We start from the raw sequence: 27,260 nt of genomic DNA, 5'->3' as shown, positions 1-27,260 counted from the left end.
TGGGGTGTTGAAGAAAATGGGGGACAGACATCTGGGAATAAATACCAAAAACTAAAAAAAGATTTATTTATTTTTTAAACTCAAAAATATTTTTTAATTTGGAGATTGTGATTTTAGAACACCAAATAAACCGCTATAAACAAATCTTTATTTTAATACAGCTAGCTGTCAGATAATTAGAGAAATTATATATATATATTTTTAAGCATCAGAGCATTCCTGCTATAAATTTTCTGGCAATTCACTTGTGTACATTGTGTTTTACTTACCCTTTTTTTGTCTTTTGGAGTCATACTTGAGGAATAATTAATCTAAAGGAAAAACACACAAAAAAAAAAAAACAAACACACACGAATCATTATTTGCACATCACACTGGCAAATTTACAGGAAAGTTCCTCAGGATACACCTTGGAGTAATAAAAAAAAAAAAAATTACAATTGAATACAAAAAAGTAATTGTGAAAAAAAAAAAAAAAAAGACATTCCCTGCAAACACTGGTTTGTGATAAACCAGACTAAAGATTAATCAGTACATTTTACATGAGGATACTTTAAAATCAGTTAGGGGCTAGCTGTAAAAGTGTAGCCTCTTTAGGTAATGTACAGCATTTTTTCAGCCTCTTTCGGAAGTGTAGAACAAGCAAAACATTTATACAAAAGCAAAGAAAATAAAGAATGTGTATTAGAAAATTTTTACTAGACAAACAATTTTAAACCAATATATAAGTAAGAACAATATCTGCTATTTTTTTATTATAAAACAAAACACACACACACACACTGTGCACTATACATTAAATTGTGAGGTTTTAGTAATTAATATTTAAAGCTAAACATCTATAAACTTACAAATCACAATTTATTTTTATTTATATTAATCTACTATATCTAAACCAAAACAAATTCACACACAAATCCCTGCTCCCCTCAGCTGTCACCTTTAGGTCAATGGTACCATCAGCTCGCTCCACCATATCCCTATTGCATTTAGGAGGACCTGAAGTGAATGGTTTACGGCTCATTTTTTCGTTATGCTCTACAGCAGAACATCAGAGCTTGAGCAAAGTGGCAATGAGGATAGGAGAAGAACAGAGTGAAAAGTAGCACAAAAAAGTAATCACACTCTATGACTGTTCAACAACCTCCGTCATCTGATCTTCTATTCTAAAATTCCCTGCTTTGATGTAAAAGATAATATAAGTCAGATCTCTTGCCACAGGGGAATCTTAGCTTTCCTAGATTAGACATGTGCTGATCTTAGGAATGTAGTAAAAAGCCTGGGAGTAAACTACATGTTAAATGTATTAGCCACTGTTAACAAGGGTTACAATGTTGTGCATAAGTCCATACAGTAATGCTTATAATATACATTATTTCCCAGGGGCTGCAATTAAAAATCTTACACAAATAGAAAATGTATTTATTGTTAGTTTACGAAAAGTGCTGTGTCCCTGACAGCTAGCCAATATCAATAGGATCATCACCATCATTCTGATCATCAAACACCAGAATACAGAGTATTTAGCAAGCTGCAAAGTTTGTAGAATTACTGTGTGTGCCCAAATTCCTGAGAAACTTCTAAAACCGTAAAACTGATCGTCAATGGTATATATTTTTAAATTTAAAATACAGGCAGTCCCCGGGTTACAGACATCCAACTCATACTTACAAACAGATAAAATAGAGCTTTATTGCCAATCCTTCTTTACAGGAGAAACCAAAATACTCAAAATCCAATTGTCACAAGGACAGAAATTGATGTGAAATTTTCTGAACAGTGGCACAGATAGCAAAACAAACTTTTCCCTATGCTTTCCAAAACTAAAAAAATGTTTGGCTAGAGTTTCACCTAAATAAAGTGCCTGTTCCAACTTACATACAAATTCAACTTAAGAACAAACCTACAGAACCTATCTTGTTCGTAACCTGGGGACTACCTGTACATTTTTTATATTTATTATTTCAAATACATAATGAAGTTTTATTGCTGATATATAGCAACAATTCACAAGAAAATATATTAAGAACTACAAATGCAGCCACTAAACCCAAGCAGCCTGATGCCCAGAGGTAGAGTAGAATAATAATAATAATAATAATAATAATAATAATAATAATAATAATAATATACACACACATACATATATATTAGGGCTGGGCAATATGGGGTTTCGAAGAAAATAACACTTAAAGGGACATTATACACTCATTTTTTCTTTGCATAAATGTTTTGATTTATATAGCCCATAAAGGTTTTTTTTTTTTTTTTTTAAATGTATAGTTTTGCTTATTTTTAAATAACATTGCTTTGATTTTCAGACTCCTAACCAAGCCCCAAAGTTTTATGAGAATACCATCAGCTACCTTCTCCAGCTTGCTCCTGTTTGTGTAAAGGGTCTTTTCATATGCAAAAGAAACCTTGGTTTCATCAGACCATAACACCTTTTCTCACATGCTTTTGGGAGACTTCAGATGTGTTTTTGCTAAATTTAGATGGGCTTGGATTTTTTTCTTCGTAAGAAAAGGCTTCCGTCTTGCCGTCTACCCCAAAGCCCAAACATATGAAGAATACAGGATATTGTTGCCACATGTACTACACAGCCAGTACTTGCCAGATATTCCTGCAGCTCCTCTAATGTTGCTGTAGGCCTCTTGGTAGCCTCCCAGACCAGTTTTCTACTTGTCTTTTCATCAATTTTGGAGGGACAAATGTCATTGTTGTGCCATATGTTCTCCTCTTGATGATGACTGTCTTAACTGTGTTCCATGGTATATCTAATGCCTTGGAAATAATTTTGCACCCTTCTCCTGACTGATACCTTTTAACAACAAGTTCCCTCTGATGCTTTGGAAGCTCTCTGCTGACCATGGCTTGTGTAGGACGCGACTAAGAAAATGTCAGGAAAGACCTACTATAACAGCTGAACTTTATTCAGGGTTAATCAGAGGCACTTTAAAATTATGGCAGGTGTGTGATGACTCTTATTTAACATGGTTTTGAATGTGATTGCTTAATTCTGAACACAGCTACATGCAACCACATTTTTTGTTTTATTTTTTTGTTTACTTCCCTCTACCTTAAAGATTTCAGTTTGTTTTTCACTTGAGTTGTGTAGTTTATAGGTCACATTAAAGGTGGAAAAAGTTCTGAAATGATTTATCTTTGTCTAATTTACTTACATCACAGAAACCTGACATTTTAACAGGGGTGTGTTGACTTTATATATATACATACATACATATATATATATATGTGTGTGTGTTTGTATGTATGTACATACATAAACATGACCTGTATCAACCATACAGGGACTGCAGGGATCCGTATAAAGTATTGAAGTGGAGGTGCCAGGAAATTCAGGGAGAAAAGGTAACAGTTCAAAAAATTAAGAAAGTACCGGCACCCTCCAAAACATTTAAAAACAGAATTTATGTTTACCTGATAAATTTCTTTCTCCTACGGTGTGTCCGGTCCACGGCTTCATCCTTACTTGTGGGATATTCTCATTCCCTACAGGAAATGGCAAAGAGAGCACACAGCAAAAGCTGTCCATACAGCCCCCCCTCTGGCTCCGCCCCCCAGTCATTCGACCGACGGTTAGGAGAAAAAGGAGAAACTATAAGGTGCCGTGGTGACTGTAGTGTACAGAAAATAAAAATTTTAAACCGGACTAAAAGCCAGGGCGGGCCGTGGACCGGACACAGCGTAGGAGAAAGAAATTTATCAGGTAAACATAAATTCTGTTGTTTTCTCCTACATTGGTGTGTCCGGTCCACGGCTTCATCCTTACTTGTGGGAACCAATACCAAAGCTTTAGGACACGGATGAAGGGAGTGAACAAGTCAGGTAACCTAAACGGAAGGGACCACAGCTTGCAAAACCTTTCTCCCAAAAACAGCCTCCGAAGAAGCATAAGTATCGAATTTGTAAAATTTGGCAAAAGTATGCAGAGAAGACCAAGTCGCTGCCTTACAGATCTGTTCAACAGAAGCCTCATTCTTGAAGGCCCAAGTGGAAGCCACAGCTCTAGTAGAGTGAGCTGTAATTCGTTCAGGAGGCTGCCGTCCGGCAGTCTCGTAAGCCAATCGGATGATGCTTTTCAGCCAAAAAGAAAGAGAAGTAGCAGTAGCTTTCTGCCCTCTCCTCTTACCAGAATAGACGACAAACAAGGATGATGTCTGTCTGAAATCTTTTGTTGCTTCTAAATAGAATTTTAAAGCACGGACCACATCTAGGTTATGTAACAAACGTTCCTTCTTCGAAACTGGATTCGGACACAGAGAAGGAACAACTATTTCCTGGTTAATATTCCTGTTGGAAACCACTTTTGGAAGAAAACCAGGCTTGGTACGTAAAACTACCTTATCTGTATGGAATACCAGATAGGGGGAAGTACACTGCAAAGCAGATAATTCAGAAACTCTTCTCGCAGAAGAAATAGCAACCAAAAACAGAACTTTCCAAGATAGTAACTTTATATCTATGGAATGTAAAGGTTCAAACGGAACCCCTTGAAGAACTGAAAGAACTAAGTTTAGGCTCCAAGGAGGAGTCATGGGTCTGTAGACAGGCTTGATTCTGACTAACGCCTGTACATCTGGCACTGCTGCCAGACGTTTGTGCAACAAAACAGACAGAGCAGATATCTGTCCTTTAAGAGAACTAGCTGACAAACCTTTATCCAAACCCTCTTGGAGAAAGGAAAGTATCCTAGGAATTTTAATTTTACTCCAAGAGTATCCCTTGGATTCGCACCAACAGATATATTTTTGCCATATCTTCTGGTAAATTTTCCTAGTCACAGGTTTTCGGGCTTGAACCAGAGTATCTATAACCGAATCTGAAAACCCACGCTTAGACAAAATTAAGCGTTCAATTTCCATGCAGTCAGTTGCAGAGAGACTAGATTTGGATGTTCGAATGGACCTTGTACTAGAAGGTCCTGCCTCAACGGTAGCTTCCATGGTGGAGCCGATGACATTCACCAGGTCTGCATACCAAGTCCTGCATGGCCATGCAGGAGCTATTAGAATCACTGAGGCCTTCTCCTGTTTGATCCTGGCTACAAGCTTGGGAAGGATAGGGAACGGTGGAAACACATAAGATAGATTGAACGACCAAGGCGCCACCAATGCATCCACTAGTGTCGCCTTGGGATCCCTGGATCTGGACCCGTAGCGAGGAACCTTGGAGTTCTGACGAGACACCATCAGATCCATATCTGGAATGCCCCATAGTTGAGTTAACTGGGCAAAGACCTCCGGATGAAGTTCCCACTCCCCCAGATGGAAAGTCTGACGACTCAAAAAATCCGCCTCCCAGTTGTCTACTCCTGGGATGTGAATTGCAGAAAGATGGCAGGAGTGATCCTCCGCCCATTTGATGATCTTGGATACCTCTCTCATCGCCAAGGAACTCTTTGTTCCCCCCTGATGATTGATGTACGCTACAGTCGTCATGTTGTCCGACTGAAATCTTATGAATCTGGCCTTCGCTAGTTGAGGCCAAGCCAGGAGCGCATTGAATATCGCCCTCAGTTCCAAAATATTTATCGGGAGAAGAGACTCTTCCCGAGACCATAGACCCTGAGCTTTTAGGGAGTCCCAGACCGCGCCCCAGCCTAAGAGACTGTCGTCGGTCATGACAATGACCCACTCTGGTCTGCGGAAACTCATTCCCTGAGACAGGTGATCCTGAGTCAACCACCAGAGGAGTGAGTCTCTGGTTACCTGGTCTACTTGAATCTGGGGAGACAAGTCTGCATAATCCCCATTCCACTGTTTGAGCATGCACAGTTGCAATGGTCTTAAATGAATTTGAGCAAAAGGAACCACGTCCATTGCTGCAACCATTAGTCCTATTACCTCCATGCACTGAGCTATGGAAGGCTGAGGAATAGATTGAAGAACTCGACAAGCGTTTAGAAGTTTTAACTTTCTGACCTCTGTCAGGAAAATCTTCATTTCCACAGAATCTATTATTGTTCCCAGAAAAGGAACCCTTGTGGACGGGGACAGGGAACTCTTTTCTATGTTCACCTTCCACCCGTGAGACCTGAGAAAGGCTAAAACAATGTCTGTATGAGCCCTTGCTTTGGAAAGGGACGACGCTTGGATTAGAATGTTGTCTAGGTAAGGTGCTACAGCAATGCCCCTCGGTCTTAGGACCGCTAGAAGGGACCCTAGCACCTTTGTGAAAATTCTGGGAGCAGCGGCTAAACCGAATGGAAGAGCCACGAACTGGTAATGTTTGTCCAAAAAGGCAAACCTCAGGAACCGATGATGATCGTTGTGGATAGGAATATGCAGGTACGCATCCTTTAAGTCCACGGTAGTCATATATTGACCCTCCTGGATTGTTGGTAAAATCGTCCAAATGGTTTCCATTTTGAATGATGGAACTCTGAGGAATTTGTTTAGAATTTTCAAATCCAGAATTGGCCTGAAAGTTCCCTCTTTTTTGGGAACTACAAACAGGTTTGAGTAAAAACCCAGACCTTGTTCCGCTGTTGGAACTGGGTGTATCACGCCCATCTTTAATAGGTCTCCTACGCAATGTAAGAATGCCTGTCTCTTTATCTGGTCTGAAGATAAGCGAGACATGTGGAACCTTCCCCTTGGAGGAAGTTCCTTGAACTCTAGAAGATACCCCTGAGAGACTATTTCTAGTGCCCAGGGATCCGGAACATCTCTTGCCTGGGCAAAGAGAAAGTCTGCCCCCTACTAGATCCGGTCCCGGATCGGGGGCTACCTCTTCATGCTGTCTTGGTAGCAGCAGCATGCTTTTTGGCCTGTTTACCCTTGTTCCAGCCTTGCAATGGTTTCCATGCTGGTTTAGGCTGGGAAGCGTTACCCTCTTGTCTAGAGGCTGCAGAGTTAGAAGCCGGTCCGTTCCTGAAATTGCGAAAGGAACGAAAATTAGATTTGTTCTTAGCCTTGAAAGGCCTATCCTGTGGGAGGGCATGGCCCTTTCCCCCAGTGATGTCTGAAATAATCTCCTTCAATTCTGGCCCAAAAAGGGTCTTACCTTTGAAAGGAATATTAAGCAATTTTGTTTTGGACGACACATCCGCTGACCAAGATTTTAGCCAAAGCGCCCTGCGCGCCACTATTGCAAAACCTGAATTTTTCGCCGCTAATTTTGCCAATTGAAAAGCGGCATCCAAAATAAAGGAATTAGCCAACTTTAGTGCGTGAATTCTGTCCATGACTTCATCATATGGAGTCTCCTTTTGTAGCGAATTTTCAAGTTCTTCGAACCAAAAAGACGCCGCCGTGGTGACAGGAATAATGCACGAAATTGGTTGAAGAAGGAAACTTTGCTGAACAAAAATCTTTTTAAGCAATCCTTCCAATTTTTTATCCATAGGACCTTTGAAAGCGCAACTGTCCTCTATAGGAATAGTTGTGCGCTTGGCTAACGTTGAAACTGCCCCCTCTACCTTAGGGACCGTTTGCCATGCGTCCCTTCTGGGGTCGACAATGGGGAACATTTTCTTAAATATAGGAGGTGGAACAAAAATGTCAGAGTATATGAATATTATGATGAATATTACATATGTGTACATATATATATATATATATATATATATATATATATATATATATATATATATATATATATATATATATATATATATATATATATGTATATTTTATACACTGTATATGTTAGATGAGACCTCAGGATTAATTGAACATGAGTTTGTTGAACACAGCTTCTAATACACGTCTATCAGGATTGACGATCAGTAGAGCCTTTTTGAAGCATGACCCCTGTAGTGTAAAACACACAAACATTTCTTTTCTAAAGGAAATAGCTCAGTGACCCTATTCATTTGACTATATATGCAGATTTTTATAACTTCAGAACATTTGGTGAGGTGAGAAAAGAATGTGTTCAAGGACCCCTTTGGAATTTGACACGTGTGATACAACAGTTCTATCTCACTGAATCTCTATTTGAAGAAGTACTGCAAAACCCCCTCATGGGGGAAGGTGACACAAATAAAATTAAATACATTTTGCAAGGGGAACAATGCCAGTTTTCCATGTATGTTTGGAATGATTCATGATATATATATATTAAAATTAAGCACATTGTATTAGGTGGATGATTGCTGCAGGGGATATTTATATAGGAAATAAATTCAGATATACATAGAAATGATATATATGTTTTGAAAACACAAAAGATCTTACTTAGCCTCTGTGTGTTTAAAAACATGAATAGATGTTTATGGACCTGAAGAGAAGTGATTATTAACATTTATTTTCTTATTTCAGATCTACATAGACAGGATTCACTTGGAATACAGTACAATACTGAATTAAAAATAAGCTATTATTCACATATAAATGCCAGGATACCGATAAAATTGTAATGCATTTTAAGCTACTAATTAGCAGTATTAAAATGCCTTGATATAATAAAATGTTAATAATATAACATATTTGGTATCAGAATAATAAAAAAAAAAAATAACCTAATATTAACCATCTGTAATTGGGGTTATATATGATTAATGCAGAGAGTGTAATCTGATTAAATAACCATTTTATGAAAAAAAAAAAATTAACTTGCTTAAAAATGTCAGAAATGCTGTATTGTATTGCTATGTTGTACTGTATGCTGCCACCTGGTGTTATGTTGCGAGAACTACAGCCAGAAGGTTCTTTCTGGCTGTTAAAAATGAAATTTCCAAGGGCCAATCCGATTTAGACTTCCCAGATAACCAATGGGAAGGTCAGCTCCCGTAGTGCCACCCACATGATGTCATCAATGATTATATAATGGGAGTGTTGAATGCACAAGGGAGAGTTGTCTGTAACTTGTTGAAAATTAGTGATCTGATTTTGGCTGCGATATACCTGAAAAAAAAAAAAAGTTCACTTCAGCAAGGAGCTTAAAACTTATCCTTGATTTGTGCAAAAACCTTCTTTCAAATGAGATGACCTAAAGACCGCTACGAATTGGTTCAAAATTGGTGAAGTATATTGTATTTTAAATTGGTAGTTATAAGCCTAGGTATTGTTCAAATCTGTGTCTGAATTGGCTAAGTAACTCATCTATACAAGTTCTGATATTGTCGGTTAATTTTGTATTAGGATAAATTGCAGTTAAATAGCAGAATATATATTTTATCCTATTGTTTTATAAACACTGTTTAGAATTGTATTGCTTGGATGTTAAAGGTTTTTAGTCCCATTGTGTTAAATAAATAAGGCTGAATTGTGAAGGTATATTGTTCTGGGTTTTGTAAGAAGAATAGCATATCTTAAGAGTTGGTTTTAACGCATATACATTTTGTTTCATTTCCTTTTATTGCAAATATACTTCAATATGTTTATGGATATTAACTAAATAAAAGAATTCAGATATTTATATTAATTGTATGGTCTAGTAGGTGCATGGTTGATAAGGGTTTCTATTTCTTTGTATTGTGTTTATAACCCTGCCATAAACTTATATATATTATTTGGATAGCACTACTAAGATTTTCATAAATATACTGACATAATAATTGGAGGCATTGCATGAGATTTAATAATATCCATCATAATTGATATAATATATTTGTAAGTAGATAGAAATTATTATAAAAGAGAAAAAAGAGAAAAAAAATTCATATTTCGATATTTATATTTTGAAGATATAATTTTTTTTGAAAAGTTGAAATATTAATTTTCATATTTCGAGATTGATATTAATATCTTGAAATATTATTAAAGATTAATTTTTGAAAGATTAATAAAAATATTAATTTTTCATATTTAAAAATTAATCAAAAATATTAATTTTTCATATTTTCAAAGTTAATCAAAAATATTAATTTTTCATATTTCGGAATATTAATTTTTCATATTTCAAAATTAATAATATTTTGTTTTGAAATATAAAATTTTTCTCTCTTTTTATTGGCAAAATTGTATTAGCATTTTAGTTAAATAAATACTAAACCAATACAATAATGTCTGTAGCCAGAATTGACTCATTTAATTCTATACATAGCAATGAAATTGGTACCATAACCATACCTATTACTAAAGGTCAGGTCCTTAAGAAAGATATCTTAAGTTACCTTAAAGGGAAGTTTAATATTGCGGGTGAATTAAATGATTTTATGGATATGCTTGAAACTAGGGCTAAAAATATTACCGTTAATAATAATATGTGGAATGAAGAGAATGAATTCTTCCAGGAATTATTAATGATTAATCAATGCAAAGATCCCAAAAAGCGAGAAGAACTAATACTAAAATCTTGGCCCCTTTTAATATGCATAATTGACGAAATGTCGTTTTGTGTCACAGACAAACGATTGCAAATCCAGGAGCTAGAAAATAGTATTCGTTCCTCGCGCAGACGCGAAGAGGGTTTAAAAACAGCCAAAAATAAAATGGATGAATTTGCCCAAAACCTAGCCACCTTAGATAAGCACAATATGGACTTAATCGCGCAGATACAAGATTTAAATAAACAGCTTGTGCAAAGCCAGAGAGAATTAAGCAATTTAAAAAGGTCATATCGCCATAATGAAAACCCCTATATTAGCAATGAGAATAATACAGATAATGCTAACTCCTTTAGCGAACGCGTCAGGGACGAGGTACGAAAATATATAGAACAACATAGACAAATGACCCCTAACGGGTCAGAAGTAGATTTCCCAAATAGACAATCCCCTCAGGATGTAAATCCAGAGGACAGCTGTAGCGCAGCTGATGCGGGGGAGGGAAACTCTAACAGAGAATCCCAAAATAAGTCTGATAAAGTCTATGATTCCCATAAAATAATCACTTTTGTACAACGCGCAGTACCTATATTCTCCAATAAGGGAACAACATCTGTAATTGATCATTTACAGGCTTTTGAAAATGCGTTAGCTATAATGAATGTTACAAGTGAGAAATTGAAAATTGAATTTCTACCTTGGGTATTTGACAGTAAGCATCACAAATTCTTTGCCTCACTAAAGGATATGAATATTCATTCCTGGAATGGGGTAAAACGACAATGCAGAAAAGAATTCGGGCAATATCGCACTAAAACTGCCGCAAAGATAGCGGTATATGGTTTAAAGTGTCGTGCGAATCAGAGTCCAATCGAATTCCTTTCTGTATTGAAAAATGCGTACAGTATGGCTGAAGATAATCCCAAATTTGACGGCTCAGAATTTGTAAATTTATTTTTTGAAGCACTACCTACACCCATCAAAATTAACTTAGCTAGAGATTTTGATGAGGACTGCTCATTGGAATGGCTGATCAAAGAGAGTACAAAATTATACTCTATTCAGCAATCCAGTGAACAGGGGGTTAAAAAGGAGTCAAAACCCAAAATTGTGGCAGAAACTAGGGTGTCACCTAGCCCCCTCAATTTGGAGTCTAACAAGAGGACTTATGCAGAGGTGGCCAGTCAAAACAGGCCATCTCCACAGAGGTTTAATTCTGCCCCTCCCCCTACACAGGTTGAGGCGCAGGGAGACTATAACCAAAGTGGGGGACATAATCAGGTGAATAATTACTCACAAAGAGAATACTCACCAAATAATTGGTCTCCGCGCAAGGGTAGATACAATAAACGGCGAAGATATTCTCAGGGTAACCAGACACCCCAGGTATATAATGCTCCCCAAAGTACTAATGCTGAACAAGCTGAACCCCAGGGGCAACCACGCCAGAATAGAAATAGTGGCCCTGATTCTGAGGGAACCCAATGGTCCAGGAATCAGTACAATGGGGCACCAAGAGATAGGCCCAGGGGTAGAGGTAACTTGTACAATCAGGTAGATATGCTGTTTACCCAATTAAATCGGTTGAGCGAACAAATCGCTAATATGAGTCAAAAATCTACGGCTCAGCAACCGAACAATACTTTTTTAGGGGTACAGCCAGTGGTCAGCAGTGGACCACAGGCACAGTCATAAATACTGCAGTATCACCTGAAGGGGAGGGGAGAGATATACAAAATGTAGTAATAAATATCAATGATACTAATCATGTTATCTCCCCACAGACCGGAAACGGACAAATTAGCTGTGACAATGAGCGACATCAGCCGGGAAAAATTAACCAAACTTTTCCCTTGCAGCTCTCTCTTAACCTTATCTCCACAGATGCAGTACACAAGAACCCAGCTGACCTTGTCATAGGGGAAACAGGTAGGTATGACATTTCCTCTGCATCGAATGACACAGCGGATCCAGGTAAAACGTGGCGAAGCCCACAGATGTACAAGAATGCAAATTTTATGTGTGAAATGATAGAAACTGCAGGAAGATATTATGTACTAGTTGAGCTGCAAGATTCAGTCTCCAACCCTATCAGGGGATTAATTGACACTGGGTCACAGGCAACTATCTTATCCCACAGATACTACACACAGCTAAATGAGCTAACACCCCACAAACCTAAAATAAAAGAATTTGACGGTTCTCTGATAGGTGTTGGGGGTGATTCCCTAAAAGTCTACGGTATTGCCTGGTTAAAATTTAAATTGGGGAACAGGGTCATAAGACACCCTGTCATTATAGTGGATCTGCCAACTGATCGTTTAATTATTGGTAGTGATCTCCTGAAGCGATTAAGCACCATAATTGATTGCATAAATAATGTAATTTGGTCGCAAGTTAAACGGCCTATCAATTATGAAAAATCTGGTACATCTCGCACCCGACACAGCTGTCACGTGGTGGAAGAGAAACCAGATGCTGTGGAGATTCATTTCAGGAATAACTCTACACCTGAAATCACTATTCTACAAATAGATGATCAGACTCCTTTTAGTGGCTCTGATGGTAATACTTTTAAAATATCGCCTGGAAAGATAGCGAATATCTCCCTAGATGGCGATATATTAACCATATCACTCCACAAGGGGGATCCTAAAATCCCTAAAGGGGGAGACCATGCTCAATACCTCACAGGGATTGAGAGAGTTAAAGAGGATCTATTTATCCCTATACAAGTACATGACCTTGGTAAAACCAAGTATGCTAAAATAAACTTAAAACAGGAAGCTAGCTATATAAGCGAAGGTTTATTAGAGCAAATAGCTGAACCTAAAGTGATTAAATATCTTTCTCCCCAAGACCACTGTGTCAACGGCCTGGATGACAGGTCTGAAAGCTATAACATCACAGCTAAGTGCTTATTATCTATCTCTCTTGGTAATAAGTCAGTGAAGCACCTGTTTTTAGTTTTAAATACTCCCCATAATCAAATATACATTGGCAATGATATCTTACATAGATATGCCATACAAATAGATCTGATTAATTCTTGCCTCTGGAGCAGGTTAAAGGGGGACCCTGAAGTATTTCAGGATGAAAATGCAGCCCTGAAATCAAACCAGCAATTGCCATATGCTGTGAATATGCAGGTATCTAGCGATGTTATAATTCCTGCTGGGGCTGATAAATTTCTGTTACCCTTACAGGTAAAGAGAGGTCAGAAATTAAAAACTTCTGAAACACTGATTTGCCTCTCCCATAGAATACAAAATCTGGGTGTCACAGTAACCTACACTCCTATGGTGAATATTGGAACTATTCCAATACATATTATTGTGCATAACATGACCCCACAGGATATAACATTATCCAAGGGAACTACCATAGGATATGCACTGGAATCAAGTTATTACACTTTTGGATTCCAGAATAATGTAATTGGGCTAATACCTGAAGGATACCTAACTGAAGAACAATTAATAGAACAATCCTTTGCATCTATGCCAGAGGGTCTATTTAATGTTCAATCTATTTATCCCTTCAGCTCAGAGGAAGGCATCTGTAAAATTGAAGAAGCCTCTCTAGTGTTTGATCAGCCAATCAAACAGCAAGATTACCCCAATACCCAGAGTCATGGGAGCAATGTAAATTATAATCAAGGGGATCTCACCTCTAGACTGGAAGAAGCCTATGAAATAGGACAGCCTGAAATCTTTCCAGGATTTCAGCAAATAGTCGAAGAGCAAATATCCTTAGCTAATGGCTGTTCCAGCGATGATGAACGCCAACAGCTGCGAGAACTCCTGATGGAGTACAAGGATATTTTTGCTAAGGATTCTTATGACTGTGGTACTACAGACTTGCACATTGCAAGAATACAAACAGATCCCGATGCACCACCTGTATTTGTCAAACAATACAGACTTCCCTTAGCCTCATATGATTCTCTTGCAGAGATCATAAGGAATTTGGAAGAAAGAGGTATTATCAGACAGGTGCACAGCTCTTATAATAATCCTATTCTAGGTGTCCTTAAGCCCGATGGACAATGGCGTTTGTGTGCTGACTTAAGACAGCTAAACAAACGAGTATACATGTCTGGCTGGCCTGTACCATACATTGACCAGTGCCTAGCACAAATGCAGGGATCCAAAATATTCACTGCCATTGATTGTGCACAGGGATATTGGACCATAAAGGTACATGAAGAGGACCAATATAAGCTAGCATTCTCCTTCCAAAAGATTCAGTATGCATTCCAGAGACTTCCATTTGGATACATAAATTCTGGACATGAATTTGCTGTATTCATGCATAAGGCTATGCCTGACGCACTGGAAAGGGGGACCTTATCTTATGTTGATGATGTTTTAATCAAAAGCACAGACTTTGAAAAACACATCGCAGAGCTTAAACACGTCCTCAGCCAACTTAAAAGGGCAGGTGTCAAATTATCCCTGCAAAAAGCTCAATGGTGCCGCACTCGTGTAAACTTCTTGGGACATGAAGTTACCTCTGACGGATTAAATCCCCAGAAGAAAAAGGTGGAAGCGATAGTGAATTCTAAAAACCCAACTAACTTAAAGGAATTGAGATCATTCCTGGGTATGACGAATTATTCTCGCAAATTCATTGATAATTATGCGGAATTAGCTAAACCACTACTACTTCTTCTAAAGAAAGATGTGAAATGGCACTGGAGTGAGTCTCAAGAGACAGCCATCAGAGAGCTGAAGAGAAAACTCACTCAAGCACCTTGCTTAGCGTACCCTGAAGGTGGTAAACCTTTCTTCTTAGAGACAGGTTACACAGATATAAGCATGAGTGCTGTGCTATACCAAAAGCATGATAATTTGAACAAAGCCATTGCTTATGCGAGCAAAAATCTATCCCCAGTAGAAATAAAATTTAGCGATTGCGAAAAAGCCCTCTTATCTACTGTATGGGCTCTACAAAATTTCCGCAGCTATATACAGGGCGAGAAAATTATTGTGGAAACGGCCCACCAGCCTTTGCTATATTTGCAAAGTGAGAGAATAAGAGATGGGAATTTGTCTAATAGCCGCATAACAGCGTGGACTCTTTCCTTGCAAGGCTGGCCATTAGAAATTCGCTACAAGCAGAATAAAAAGAATCCAGTCGCACAAGGGCTTGCTGAGCTCCACGACTGTACTGCTAGAGATCCTGGGGAAGAATTATCAGAAGATGATTTTCTGGAAGAACAATTACTTTCCCCATATAAAATGTACAATGAGGACCATTGTCAAACATTACCTTGGGTATATGTTGATGGTTGTTCTTACCATGCCACTATTGATAATGAGCGCAGATTAGTCGCTGGCATTGGTATAACGGGGGCAAATGGATTCCCAAATATATCTATAGGTTTCAACATTGGACCAAGATCCAGTCAAGTTGCTGAACTAACTGCTGTTTTCAAAACCATTGGAATGGCTATTGAACATGGTATTCATGAATTTGTGATCATAACTGACTCAAATTATGTGCGTGACAGTTTTGTTGAATACCTGCCAACTTGGAAAAGAAATGGCATGCAGAAAAGCAATAACAAACCAGTCAAGCATGGCAAATTGTTCTGCGAGATTGATAATCTGGTAGTATCCAATGATTTAACCATACACTGGAAAAAGACCAAGGGTCATTCCAGAATTCTAGGTCCGGATAAGGAAGGCAATGACCTTGCGGATTCATTAGCCAAACAAGGAGCCATAACTGGAGAACTCCTTAATATTGACCACTTAATGGGTGCAATTCAGGTAGAAGCCATTACCAGAAACCAGGCAAAACAACAGAGTGAGCCTAATTTGGTACAATGGAGTCAGGATTCTCCTAGTGAGGACCTGATCACTAGTCAAAAAGAAGACCCCATTGTAGGCATCTTCTATAAACACATAGAAGATCCTGAAAGCAACCCCATCTCAAAAGATGATTGCATTGGCAAAGAAGATCTTAGAATCTTAATGAAATCTAGATCACAATTCAAGTTACAGGATGGTTTGTTAATTAGAACCTCCAAAACTGGCATCCAGCAGTGGGTAGTACCCACCAAGTTCCGAGGTCTAATGCTTCAACATGCCCACGATGCTCCTACATCTGGTCATCGTGGTGCCAAACTCACGTATGAAATATTGCGTGATTATGCTTTTTGGCCACACATGTTGAAAGACGTTCAAACCTACTGTCAAGGGTGTTTAATCTGCCCACAGTTCCAACCCACTGCACCAACGCATAGAGCGCCATTACAGAAAAGGGGGATGGTAATGCCATGGTCAGATATACAAATTGATTTTATTGGTCCGGTAACAAGGTCATCAAGAGGTAACAAATACATGTTAACCGTGACATGCCTGTTCACTAAATGGGTAGAGTGCATTAGTGCACCTAACAATAGTGCTGAAACATGTGCAGCATTGCTCATCAACCATGTATTTTCCAGATTTGGTTTGCCCCAAAGAATCGAATCAGATCGGGGGACCCACTTCACTAGCGAAGTAATGACAAAAATGTGGAAAATACTAGGGGTTAAAAGAAAGCTCCATATTGCTTATAGAGCTGCCTCAAGTGGTGGTGTAGAGCGTTACAACCAGTCTATTGTTAAAATCCTCAAAAAGTTTGTGAGTGAAACAGGTAAAGACTGGGATGTAAAACTACCTCTAGTCTTAATGGCATTAAGAGCAACTCCAAGTAGTGCTACCAAGATGTCACCTTTTGAACTGATGACTGGTAGAAGAATGGTTCTACCTCAGCATCTACTGTACCGTACATCAGACCAAAACTTGATAAACGCTGCCAATACACATCAATATGTGGAAAACCTAAGAAAGCACCTGCAATATGCCTTTGCATTTGCTCAAAGGAATTTAGAAAGAGCCGCAACTGCCACTAAAACCTATTATGATCTCAAAACATCCAAAAAGGAATATGAAATAAATGATAAAGTTTATCTTTATAACTTTGGAAGAGGTCAGGTTAGGGAGAAGAAATTTCTTCCCTCATGGAAAGGTCCTTTTGTCATTACTGACAAAATATCTCCAGTGGCCTATAAAATACGGATCCCCAAAAATGAAGGTTTCATAGATAAATGGGTACATATCAATCAATTGCGGGCATGTCATCCCAGATCCCAACTACAAGTCATAGAGGGAGAATGAAGTGTCATATCCCCAAATGCACTAAAGACATACTGTAATTTAAAGATGCCTAACTGATAAACATGAAAGCTCAAAATAACAAACTTTCTTCATAAGAGACTGTCTATGAGGTATACGGTTGATCCTCATCAAATACCACTGACTTTAAGCCAATTCAAATACATGTGTCCTACATCTATTTGAAGTTGGAAGGGGGATTTATGTCAGAGTATATGAATATTATGATGAATATTACATATGTGTACATATATATATATATATATATATATATATATATATATATATATATATATATATATATATATATATATATGTATATTTTATACACTGTATATGTTAGATGAGACCTCAGGATTAATTGAACATGAGTTTGTTGAACACAGCTTCTAATACACGTCTATCAGGATTGACGATCAGTAGAGCCTTTTTGAAGCATGACCCCTGTAGTGTAAAACACACAAACATTTCTTTTCTAAAGGAAATAGCTCAGTGACCCTATTCATTTGACTATATATGCAGATTTTTATAACTTCAGAACATTTGGTGAGGTGAGAAAAGAATGTGTTCAAGGACCCCTTTGGAATTTGACACGTGTGATACAACAGTTCTATCTCACTGAATCTCTATTTGAAGAAGTACTGCAAAACCCCCTCATGGGGGAAGGTGACACAAATAAAATTAAATACATTTTGCAAGGGGAACAATGCCAGTTTTCCATGTATGTTTGGAATGATTCATGATATATATATATTAAAATTAAGCACATTGTATTAGGTGGATGATTGCTGCAGGGGATATTTATATAGGAAATAAATTCAGATATACATAGAAATGATATATATGTTTTGAAAACACAAAAGATCTTACTTAGCCTCTGTGTGTTTAAAAACATGAATAGATGTTTATGGACCTGAAGAGAAGTGATTATTAACATTTATTTTCTTATTTCAGATCTACATAGACAGGATTCACTTGGAATACAGTACAATACTGAATTAAAAATAAGCTATTATTCACATATAAATGCCAGGATACCGATAAAATTGTAATGCATTTTAAGCTACTAATTAGCAGTATTAAAATGCCTTGATATAATAAAATGTTAATAATATAACATATTTGGTATCAGAATAATAAAAAAAAAAAATAACCTAATATTAACCATCTGTAATTGGGGTTATATATGATTAATGCAGAGAGTGTAATCTGATTAAATAACCATTTTATGAAAAAAAAAAAATTAACTTGCTTAAAAATGTCAGAAATGCTGTATTGTATTGCTATGTTGTACTGTATGCTGCCACCTGGTGTTATGTTGCGAGAACTACAGCCAGAAGGTTCTTTCTGGCTGTTAAAAATGAAATTTCCAAGGGCCAATCCGATTTAGACTTCCCAGATAACCAATGGGAAGGTCAGCTCCCGTAGTGCCACCCACATGATGTCATCAATGATTATATAATGGGAGTGTTGAATGCACAAGGGAGAGTTGTCTGTAACTTGTTGAAAATTAGTGATCTGATTTTGGCTGCGATATACCTGAAAAAAAAAAAAAGTTCACTTCAGCAAGGAGCTTAAAACTTATCCTTGATTTGTGCAAAAACCTTCTTTCAAATGAGATGACCTAAAGACCGCTACGAATTGGTTCAAAATTGGTGAAGTATATTGTATTTTAAATTGGTAGTTATAAGCCTAGGTATTGTTCAAATCTGTGTCTGAATTGGCTAAGTAACTCATCTATACAAGTTCTGATATTGTCGGTTAATTTTGTATTAGGATAAATTGCAGTTAAATAGCAGAATATATATTTTATCCTATTGTTTTATAAACACTGTTTAGAATTGTATTGCTTGGATGTTAAAGGTTTTTAGTCCCATTGTGTTAAATAAATAAGGCTGAATTGTGAAGGTATATTGTTCTGGGTTTTGTAAGAAGAATAGCATATCTTAAGAGTTGGTTTTAACGCATATACATTTTGTTTCATTTCCTTTTATTGCAAATATACTTCAATATGTTTATGGATATTAACTAAATAAAAGAATTCAGATATTTATATTAATTGTATGGTCTAGTAGGTGCATGGTTGATAAGGGTTTCTATTTCTTTGTATTGTGTTTATAACCCTGCCATAAACTTATATATATTATTTGGATAGCACTACTAAGATTTTCATAAATATACTGACAAAAAGGTACACCTGGCTTCTCCCACTCCTTAGTCACTATGTCCGCCACCCTCTTGGGTATCGGAAAAGCATCAGCGTGCACTGGGACCTCTAAGAATTTGTCCATTTTGCACAACTTCTCTGGAATCACCAAAGAATCACAATCATCAAGAGTAGCTAGCACCTCCTTAAGCAGGGCGCGGAGATGTTCTAGCTTAAATTTAAATGCCACGATATCAGGTTCTGCCTGCTGAGAAATTTTTCCTGAATCAGAAATTTCTCCCTCAGACAGACCCTCCCTCACTGCCAACTCAGATTGATGTGAGGGTATAACAGATAAATTATCGTCAGCGTCTACTTGCTCATCCTCTGTATTTAAAACTGAGCAATCACGCTTTCTGGGAAAAGCTGGCAGTTTGGATAAAAGAGCTGCTATAGAATTATCCATTGCTGCTGTTAATTGCTGCATAGTAACAAGCATTGGCGCGCTAGATGTACTAGGTATCTCCTGCGCGGGCAAAACTGGTGTTGACACAGAAGGAGAGGATGATGAACTATCCCCACTACCTTCATTTAAAGAATCATCTTGGGCAACCTTAGTACTGTCCTTACTTTGTTTGGACGCCATGGCACAATTTGCACATACATTTAAAAGGGGGAACCACCTTGGCCTCCATACACACAGAACATATGCTATCTGAAGGTACAGACATGTTAGACAGATTTAGGCAGGCTATTAATGCAATAAAACAAATTTAAACAAAAAACGTTACTGTGTCTTTAAATAATAAAAAGAGCACACTTTATTTCTGAATGTTAGAAAAACTATCAAAGAAATATCCGATCTTTACGAAATTTACACCCCAGTGTCTTAATGCTTTGAAAGTATTGCACACCAAATTTCAAGTCTCCAAACCCTTAAATGAGCAAACCGGAGCTAATAGTTCAATTTACCGGTTTAAACACACTACAGTCCCTGCCACAGACTTTGCTGCGGCTTTTACCTTCCTTAGGGGTTATTCACCACAGAAATAAGCCTTCCTGAGTCCTTTTCTCAGCCACAGGACCCTCTCACGTGAAGCTGCATGCACTGCCTATAGAAAGTAACTGCGCAACTGAGGCGCGAAAATGAGGCCTCCTCCCTCTGCATATCAGAGTGAAGGGGCCTTTCTGACTAGATTAGCTGTCTAAACAACTGCCACGCGCAAATAAACGTTCCCAAAAGTGTTTCAAAGTTCACAAAACACTCCAAAAGTCATATAAATATGATAAAAACAAATCGATTTAGCCCACAATAGTGTCAACCAGTATAGAGCCCAATTTATAAGCCTTAATTCTGTTACTGAGTCTAAGAAAATGGCTTACCGATCCCATAAGGGAAAACTGACAGTCTTCTAGCATTATTAGGTCTTGTTAGAAAAGAGACTGGTCATACCTAAAGCAGATAAGTCTGCAAACTGTTCCCCCCAACTGAAGTTCTCTGGTTTCAACAGTCCTGCGTGGGAACAGCAATGGATTTTAGTTACTGGTGCTAAAATCATACTCCTCTTAACAGAAATCTTCATCATTTTCTGTTGTAGAGTAAATAGTACAAACCGGCACTATTTTAAAATAACAAACTCTTGATAGCAGAAATAAAACTACAACTAACACCACATACTCTTTACCATCCCCGTGGAGATGCTACTTGTTCAGAGCGGCAAAGAGAATGACTGGGGGGCGGAGCCAGAGGGGGGGCTGTATGGACAGCTTTTGCTGTGTGCTCTCTTTGCCATTTCCTGTAGGGAATGAGAATATCCCACAAGTAAGGATGAAGCCGTGGACTGGACACACCAATGTAGGAGAAAGCAAATCTTCTTTATTGATCATTTTAAAATAACAAAAAGTACAACGGTCAGAGCACGCCTGACATGTTTCGGCTTGGTAGCCTTAATCATAGATGTGCCTGAACATGCGAACTTTTAAAATCAAAGCTGTAACTATATTGGTTATTCTCACATAACATGTAATCGGTTCAAATTAGTTGCAGGTAAAGAAATCACTTAACCCTGTAGTTACCAATGTTTGCACAATAGCACAATGATGAAACAATAAATAAATCATCTAACCCTGTAGTTACCAATGTTTGCACAATGATGGAACAACAATAATAAACAAATAAACAGTGTTGAATAAAAAACATTTATCGATTGTAAACATGGCAGATAAAAAATATATATTATATATACATATATAAATATAAGCCTATGTTGAAATTGGGCACCAAATATATCATGAACCATTGCATAACAATGAGAAAGAAAAAGAATAGTGGATCAGCAATGAAAGAAATATAGTAGGCAGCAAGTCAATACATCTGTGATATGACGAGAAAAATAATCTAGTCTAATATGATACTATATTATATTGTATATATGTCATAATAAGCTCAATTATATTGTATGAGAACAAATTTCCTGACAAGAAACTAGATATTAAATAAGACGGACTTGGATTCCTATAAGCTGTACTATTCTGTTAAAGGTGTAATATGGCTCAGATATTCGGATGAAAAATGAATGTTTAATTGGTTGAATTATGTCAACTATAAAAGGGTCTAGTCAAGTGTGTATACTGCTCCATACTTGCTTGTGTTAAATAATTTATTATACATGATAGATTTTAGATGAACTATGTTAGGCAAACCTGATAAATTGACTAAATTTATGCAAAGGTGAGAAACAAAAATTGTTAGGAGGCAGAGGAGGGGAAGGGAGCATAATGACACACTTTAACTGTTATATATTTATCACAACCATAGAAACGACTTCAAAGACGTGCAGATATAAGTACCAACAAGGTACCCAAATACTCCAACGTTGATATGAAAAATAGCAATAGCAAAGTCTCAATGACTACAAACTTATTAAAACGTGTCTGTATCCATTTTTGACCCTTCAAAACTCCATTCTTCTTCTTATGTAAATGCAATGAGAAAAATAGTAACCTTTAAAAGCAAACCAAAGTATACTGTCTTGTAATATATATTCAAGGCTATCACTTAAGTCTATACGGCATAAGGAGTGTATGTCATTACTCAGAAATTACTCCCAGTAGTTAATGATGTCATATACACTATTAAACCCCGAGGGGATCCTGGTCCCTAGGGTAAAGATCCAAAAAGCTTCACATTTGTGTACCAATTTGCTGATGTTACCACCCCTTTTAGGTACTCTCACCTGTTCAATGACCATCCAATTAAATGTTGTAGTATCATTCTTATGATCTAGGATGAAGTGTCTAGTGAAATCAGAGCTATGTTTGAGCCTCTTGATATCTGAGAGATGTTGACGGATTCTCTCCCTCGCCTCTCGTGTAGTGCAACCAACATATTGTTTATTATTGCAACTACACCATAACAAATATACCACATTTTTGCTACGACAATTGACACAAGAACTCAATTGGTATTCCCTTCCTGTGGCAAAACTGACAAAACTGTCTTTTTTCTATGAACTTACATGGGATACATGGCCCATAGCCACATTTGTACATCCCTCTGTTATCAAGCCACGCGCTACCACTTTTTTTTAGAGTTCAATTCACTTGGAGATAGGATATTCCCTAGGGCGACTCCTCTCCGATAGGAAAAGCGAAAGCCTCGTTTGACCACATTAATTAGCTGTTCATTGGCTGTAAGCATAGGTAAATGCTTACTGCCTACTATATTTCTTTCATTGCTGATCCACTATTCTTTTTCTCTCTCATTGTTATGCAATAGTTCATATGATATTTGGTGCCCAATTTCTACATAGGCTTATATTTATATATAAATATATATTTTTTAACTGCCATGTTTACAATCGATTAATGTTTTTGATTCAACACTGTTTATTTGTTTATTATTCTTTCATCATTGTGCTATTGTGCAAACATTGGTAACTACAGGGTTAGATGATTTATTTATTGTTTAATCATTGTGCAAACATTGGTAACTACAGGGTTAAGTGATTTCTTTACCTGCAAATTTTTTTAGCCGATCACATGTTATGTGAGAATAACCAATAGAGTTACAGCTTTGATTTTAAAAGACACATGTTCACCTGTTCAGGCACGTCTATGATTAAAGGCTACCAAGTCGAAACATGTCAGGCATGCTCTGACCGCTGTTCTTTTGTTATTTTAAAATGATAAAGAAGATTTGCTTTTAAATGGTTTGGAGGGTGCCGGTACTTTCTTCATTTTTTTTTAACGGTTACCTTTTCTCCCTGAATCACCTGGCACCTCTACTTCAATACTTTATATGGATCCCTGCAGTCCCTGTATGGTTGATACAGGTCATGTGTTTATCATAAGCCTATTATGTATGTATAGATGTGTGTGTGTGTGTGTGTGTGTATATATATTGTGACAGGAACACTTTTAACCACGGTCTTCTAGGGCACAAATGCAGCACAGGACAATCCACTGTAGTCTAAAAGGCTTTATTTTTCACAGCAATAACAAACAGGCAGTTAATTTTCAAAAGAGGGACATCCTTCCTCTGCAGCAAAGTTAAGTACTTTTAAATGTGTCCCAGCACTTCACAGCATTCCACAAGTGCTTTGTAAAAATAATGTCCTTTTACAGTTCACAGGAACAAAAGTCTTTTACACAGTGTAACAAACACACACACCAGCTTCTGTAGCTGTATATCTCTCTCTCTCAAGGCCTAAGTGAGGCTGCTATTTAAACCCTCACAACTTCTAATTAGCCACACCTGTGATTAACTGCTGGACAGCTTCACAGCTGTCTGGGATAATCAAATACACACTCTTTCTCCCTGGGGTTTTAACTGAAAGGAGAAATAGCATGTACAATGCCTGGTCTTAAATATCTTCCATTTATAACCAGGCCTTGCTTTCTGTCACAATATCTATATCTCACTCACACACACGTATTTGTCCTACTATTTCACTGTCAAAGTCTTTTAAACCAGGTTTGTGCAAGACCTGCTTGAGCACTACATACACATGTGGTATGATTTTAAATTAATTGGAAGCTTGCTAATAAGACCAACTTTCAAATCACATCATTCCATTAAAAATGCCAAAAGATCACAGAATTTGAAAGACATAAAATCATACTTTTGCATCAACAAGGCCACTCTCAAAAAGGAAATTAGCAAACAAACTGGATACTAAAGATGTGCTATTCAAGCTGTTATAAAGAAATTTGAAGATTCGAGAGAGGTCAAGGAAAAAAAAAAAAAAAAAAAAAAAAAAGAGACTGGAAGGCCAAGAAAACTTTCAAAATCTGATGAGAAGTTTCTCAGAGTTTCTTCTTTGAGAGAACGGAAGAAGTCCAGCAAGGACCTGGCTCAGCATCTTGCGGCTTCATCGGGATGCCAAGTTGACCCTTTTACAGTCCAAAGAAGCTTGATCAGGTATGGTCTTTGTTTAAGGGTAGCAGCCAAGAAACCACTTTTTCAGAAGGGGAACAGAGTGAAAAGGTTAAGAAGATATGCTAAAGCTCACAAACATTGGAATGAAGATCAGTGGAGAAAAAAAAAAAAAAAAAAAGTGTATTATGGAGTGATGAATCCCAGTTTTACATTTTTGGGTCCAATCGTCGACAATATGTGAGAAGAAGAGTTAGGAGACACGCAGTGGAGGGTCTGTCCTGGTTTAGGACTGCATTTCTGCCAATAGGGTTGGCAATATTTTCCAAATTGATGGGATCATGAATGCTGAAAAGTACAGATTTTAAATTATCATGCCATTCCTTCTGGAAAGCAACTGATTGGGAATGGTTTTATTTTTCAGCATGATAACGATCCCATGCACACTGTTAATGCAGTGAAATCATATTTGGAGAGAAAAACATCTGATAAAACACAGACTGTCATGGACTGACCTCCACAGAGTCCAGACCTGAATATTATAGAGGCAGTATGGGATCACCTGGGAAGAGAGATAAATAAAAGACCACCTGAATCTAAAGAATCATTCTGGGAAGTGCTGAAAGAAGCCTGGCATAAAATAGCAGAAGATTACTTCAGGACAGTCTCCCCAAAAGAGTTCAAGATCTGTCTAGTGCCAAAGGAGGTCACACTAAATACAGGTAGCCCTCAATTTACGCCGGGGTTAGGTCCCGGAAGGAATGGTTGTAAATAGAAACCGTTGTATATTGAAACCCAGTTTATAATGTAAGTCAATAGGAAGTGAGGTAGTTGGGTTTTAGGCCCCTCTCAAAATTGATATAAGTAACTTATAATACATTATTTTTAAAGGTTTAAAATAAAGACTATAAATGGTAAAAAGCTTTATAAACATAAAATAATCACAACACAGAATGTATCATCAAACTAAGTTTAATGAACAAACATTTTTTAGTTGCATTTTTCTGCAAACAAAGCAGTGAGGTCTCAGCATTGACAACAGTAGCATATAAACTATCACTGAGATTACAAGTGTTGCGCTTAACCCGGGTGTGTAAATAACAAAAAAAAAGCGCTATTGCACTTTCCATAGCGCTGCTATTACAAGTTACTGAAAAACCTCCTTGCGCTGTGCGTTACAGTGCGATAAGCTCCATACCACACAAAAGCCAAGGGCTGAGTTTACATCAACGGGGAGAAAGTATTAATTTTTTTTCTAACACCTGTGATTGCAGAAAGGAGATCACCATAACGCAACCCCATTGTCTATGGGTAAAATAAAAAAAATAAAAAGTTATGTTAAAACTTTACACCTTAACATAAACCCCTAGTCTTAACACCCCTAAACCACCGCTGACACTAAATAAAAACTATTAACCCCTAAACAGCCAGCCCCCCCCACATCACTACTATAATAATAAAACTATTAATCCCTAAACTGCTGGCCCCCCACATCGCAACACACTAAATTAAACACCTAATTTTAAATTAAAAACTTACAATATAACTATCTTTAAATAAATAAAAAAACTTCTGTGTGAAATAAAAAACAAAAGCAAAGTTTAAACTATAAATTAAAACTAACATTACCATTTTAAATAAAAAACCTAAATTACAAATGTAAAAAAATCCTAACACTAAGAAAATTTTTACAAAAAATTACATTACAAAACAATAAAAACTCTAAAATTTTGAAAAACAAACATTTAAAATTATCAAAATTAAAAACCAATTAAACCTAATTTAATACCCCTATAAAAATAAAAAGCCCCCCAAAATAAAAACACCCCCTAAGCTAATAATAAACTACCAATAGCCCTTAAAAGGGCCTTTTGTAGAGCATTGCCCCAAGTTAAACAGCTCTTATACCTAAAAAAAAATACTAAAGTACCCCTAACAGTTAAACACCCCCACCCAACTAACCCCCCAAAATAAAAAAACCTAAGTGTAAAAAAAAAAAACCTAAGCTACCCATTGCCCCTAAATTGGCATTGCCCTTAAAATGGCATTAAGCTCTTTTACTGCCCATCCCTAATCTTTAAAACTCAACACCCCAAAAAAAACTAACCCTAACCCCAGGAAATCGACACAGTTCCTGAAGTCCGGACATCCATTTTCATCCAGGTGGCGAGAAGTCTTCATCCAGGCAGTGACATCTTCATCCATCGCGGGGGCATATTCTATCTTCATCCCAGTGGCGTGGAGCAACATTGCCGGCGGCACGGACATCCAACGTGGAGGATTTTCTTAAGATCAGCGCCGTACACTGAAGCTTGAATGAAAGGTATCCGT

At 37.3% G+C, this 27,260-nt stretch overlaps 1 protein-coding gene across 2 annotated transcripts in view; it reads right to left on the bottom strand.

The window, feature by feature from the left end:
• SNX10 (sorting nexin 10) overlaps positions 1-27,260 on the bottom strand; it is a 118,514-nt gene that overhangs the window by 61,744 nt on the left and 29,510 nt on the right. Inside the window, exons 1-2 of one of the 2 annotated variants that reach the window (XM_053714164.1) lie at positions 941-1,105; positions 270-311 (exon numbers count right to left, since the gene is read on the bottom strand). In XM_053714164.1, the coding sequence (XP_053570139.1) occupies positions 270-311; positions 941-1,024 (126 nt within the window). In that variant the 5' untranslated portion in view covers positions 1,025-1,105. Of the gene's footprint in view, positions 1-269; positions 312-940; positions 1,106-27,260 lie in introns of those variants that run through there. The other variant, XM_053714165.1, reaches the window with a different exon arrangement.

Source organism: Bombina bombina, chromosome 5 (genome assembly GCF_027579735.1).
Source record: "Bombina bombina isolate aBomBom1 chromosome 5, aBomBom1.pri, whole genome shotgun sequence".
Lineage (NCBI taxonomy): Eukaryota > Metazoa > Chordata > Amphibia > Anura > Bombinatoridae > Bombina > Bombina bombina.
This window is presented reverse-complemented; position numbering and strand designations above follow the sequence as displayed.